The 3,025-nt window shown below is 57.5% G+C and overlaps 1 protein-coding gene across 1 annotated transcript; it reads right to left on the bottom strand.

Annotated features, from left to right (window-relative positions):
• Positions 1 to 1,346: 1,346 nt before the first annotated feature.
• Positions 1,347 to 1,933, bottom strand: VDBG_02457 (conserved hypothetical protein; the record flags this gene model as incomplete). The annotated part of the gene is made up of 2 exons (XM_003008223.1): positions 1,347 to 1,515; positions 1,605 to 1,933. The coding sequence occupies 2 exons, from the start codon at positions 1,931 to 1,933 to the stop codon at positions 1,347 to 1,349; spliced, it is 498 nt and encodes a 165-aa protein (XP_003008269.1).
• Between the last annotated feature and the right edge of the window lie 1,092 nt (positions 1,934 to 3,025).

Below are 3,025 nucleotides of genomic sequence, written 5' to 3' on the forward strand. Positions count from 1 at the left end.
CACCCAAGCCCGCCGGATTCGTCTGGTCCGGTTGCCACGTGACTCGGCACCTAAAGGAAGATTCCGTGGGATGGATGGATGGATGGATGGATGGACGGACGGGATGGATAGATACAGTACGTTAGCGGCCATCGCCGCGTGGCGTCTCACCTGGCTACAGCACCTAGGCAGGAGGGGCGAGTCACCCTCCCTCCCGTCGACCTGACTCCATGGATCAGACAATGATTCGGCACCGACGAGCTGGACAGACGGCAGCTGAAAGAGCGACAGAGAAAGGGAAAAAAAACTTGAAACCTTCGAAAGAAGAGGGGGAGACTCTCAAATCAGAGGGGGCTGCGCGCGACGTGAGGCTGAGACAGTCTGTTCCGCCCCCAGCAGTCGAGTGTGAGTCGAGTACCCCGGTGCCACGGAGGGCCTCCACGGGTGCAAGAAGTAAGGGATAGCGTGTCGCGTCGCAGCTCTGTCTTTGGGTGATGCGAGACGCAAAATGGAAGACAAGTCAAGCGTGGGCCAGTCACGGCTAACACTAGCTTATGTCCCGGAATTCGGACGCTGGCCGCGCCAGAGCGTCTGGCGCCTGAATCATGCCGAATTCACAACCTCCCGTCGCTCGTGCCGTCGGTCAAGTCAAGGTGTGTTGAAAATCAAAACTTTGGATTTGCTGGGAGTTTCCCCCACTCCTCATAATTCCGCGCCGGGCTCGCAAGCCTAGAGATCATCGCCTCAAAATGTCCTAAGTACATGAGCCTGAATGATCAGACCGTAAACCCAATGCCCTTCCGAGTAACGCCCGATGATGCCCTGAACCGGCTGGTGCCCAGCCGATCAATGCTGGACCCCAGTGATGATATCGTTAGTGTACATGCAAGGTAATGCGCCGATGCTGTTGGTGATTCTTTTTTTTTTTTCCTTGTTTCGGCCGCGCCAGCGTGCGTCGTCAAAGATGCAGTCCGACACGGTCGAATGATGAGGAGACCGTGGGTGGTGAATGGCGCGGGGTTTGAGGTAAAGTCGCGAATGGCTAACTCGGGCCATCTGGGGTATCATGCCTCACAGCAGAGGCTGGTTTTGTAAATGCAATATGAATAATAGGGTCGGCCTCAAAGATCAGGTCAAAGTATCTTCGAGGCTTCACAGTGAAGACTGCGACAGTGCGGGCGAGGCTCGTGCGAGCCGTGCATATCGGCAACGATGGTGTGCGCATACGCAGATTCGTTGTCCGTCGGACACTGCAGTCTGCAGAGAGATTGCAATGGCGACGTGGGTACTATTGTTACCCCAGGCGATGGATGCGAAGTCTCGCGCCAAGCCGTCCAAGTATTTGCGTCGGTGCTGGTGGGCTGTTCTTATTTCTTGCCCTTGGTACCTGTAGCGGTGATCTTGCCAGTGGTCATGAGATCACCGATGTACTTCTGAAGGAACTTATTATTATTGTCCAGCTTGTCGTGCTCCTCTCGTACGGCCTCGATGCGGTGGAAGATGGTGAGGAGGGATTCCTGTAGTGCCTTGGCATGCCTGTCGAAAGGGGAGAAGGGTCAACATTGCAATTCGTTTGAGGCTTTCCATGTGGACCATGGTACATTGGTGTGGAGGGTATGGCCTACCTCTTGAGTTCCTCTCTGGCTTCCCTTCCGAGGGCCTCGATGTCCTCGCTCGTTCTTCTCGGGCTCATTGCGCGCACATCGTCGGGACCAAAGGACTGTTCGATGGGACCGACGGCGGAGCTGTCGCGGGGGACCACGAGGGGGCCGCTGGACTGTCGACTGGGGAGGCGTGGGCGGACTGGTCTCGGAGCATGAATGTGGTGTCCCTCATGATCATTGTCGACAGACGACGAAGACGAGGAGCTCGACGAGGAGCGCTCGATGCGGGAAGGGTGGATCATACTCTCACCGTTGTCGCCGTGCTGCTGATCCACGTCCATGGGGTCCATGATGCTCAAGACGGCAGCAGTGCTTCTCTGGAGGCGGAATGTGGAAAGGGCAGAGAAGGTCGTGGTCCGACAGAGCGACGAAGGGTGATTGATAGAGCCTTGGATGTGACGACGGGTGGGTTTTTCTCGAATACGTGTATGGCAGGTAGTAGAGGTGTAGGAAGGGTTGCCGTGGTGCCGGGTCGAGGTTTTGCGTTTGCGAAAGTATGTAGTGTGGGTGGTAACGTGGGTGGTATCGTGGGTGTGGCAGCGGGCTTATGAGGTTGGTGTTGTGAGTGGTTGGAGGGTGGGTAGCGGACGGAGGTAAGGTTAGGTAGGTAGGTTAGGTAGGCGCAGGACGCAGGCAGGGTCGAAGTGACGGGGAAATCAGGGGCGTCTGCGCGTATACTGTTGGAATTTCGATCGGTGGGCGGTGCGAGGCCAAAGTTGCGTCAAGATGGGTTTGCCACCGATTTGAGCGACTGGATAGAAGTCGGAACGAGAAGAGAGTGACGGTGACTCGACACGACTCGACACGGGGAAGGGGGGAGAAGAACTCGGGTGACGAAGGTGGGAAAAGGCAGAGGAGGGTGGTGTGCACAGCAGCAGGAGCAGCAGCAGCAGCAGAGGCAGAGAGGCCAGGGTGCCGGGGTGCCAGAAGCCAGGATGCCAGGGTCCCCGTCCGACGAGATGGGATGGGGGTGGAGACGGTCTTTCGTCGTAGTGCCTGTGTGGGAGGGATTCGGTGGCAGGACGGTCAGGTCAAGACAGGAAAGGCTGGGTGGGAAGAGAGGGGTGGAGTGGAGGAAGGCAAGTTGGGCGGGCGGGCAACTAGGTGGACAGACGGACAGGCAGGTGGGTCTCTTTGGGGGGGGGGGTTGTCCGCGTTGGAAGAGGGAGTAGCGGCAGCGGGTAGGTAAGCCCCAAAAATTTAAGGGTCCAAAAGCCCGCAAGAGGGCAAAGCAAGGGGGGGAAAGTTGATGGATGATCAGGAAACCAGGAGACCGGACGAAACAAGCAGACCCTGCGGGAGCCCAGTATTGGCACCAGGCTAAGGTAGGGTATCGACGCACGCAAGCAGGTGGACTGATTCATGAACTGCCCGGACGGAGC

Source organism: Verticillium alfalfae, genomic scaffold, assembly GCF_000150825.1.
Source record: "Verticillium alfalfae VaMs.102 supercont1.2 genomic scaffold, whole genome shotgun sequence".
NCBI classification, from domain to species: Eukaryota; Fungi; Ascomycota; class Sordariomycetes; order Glomerellales; family Plectosphaerellaceae; genus Verticillium; species Verticillium alfalfae.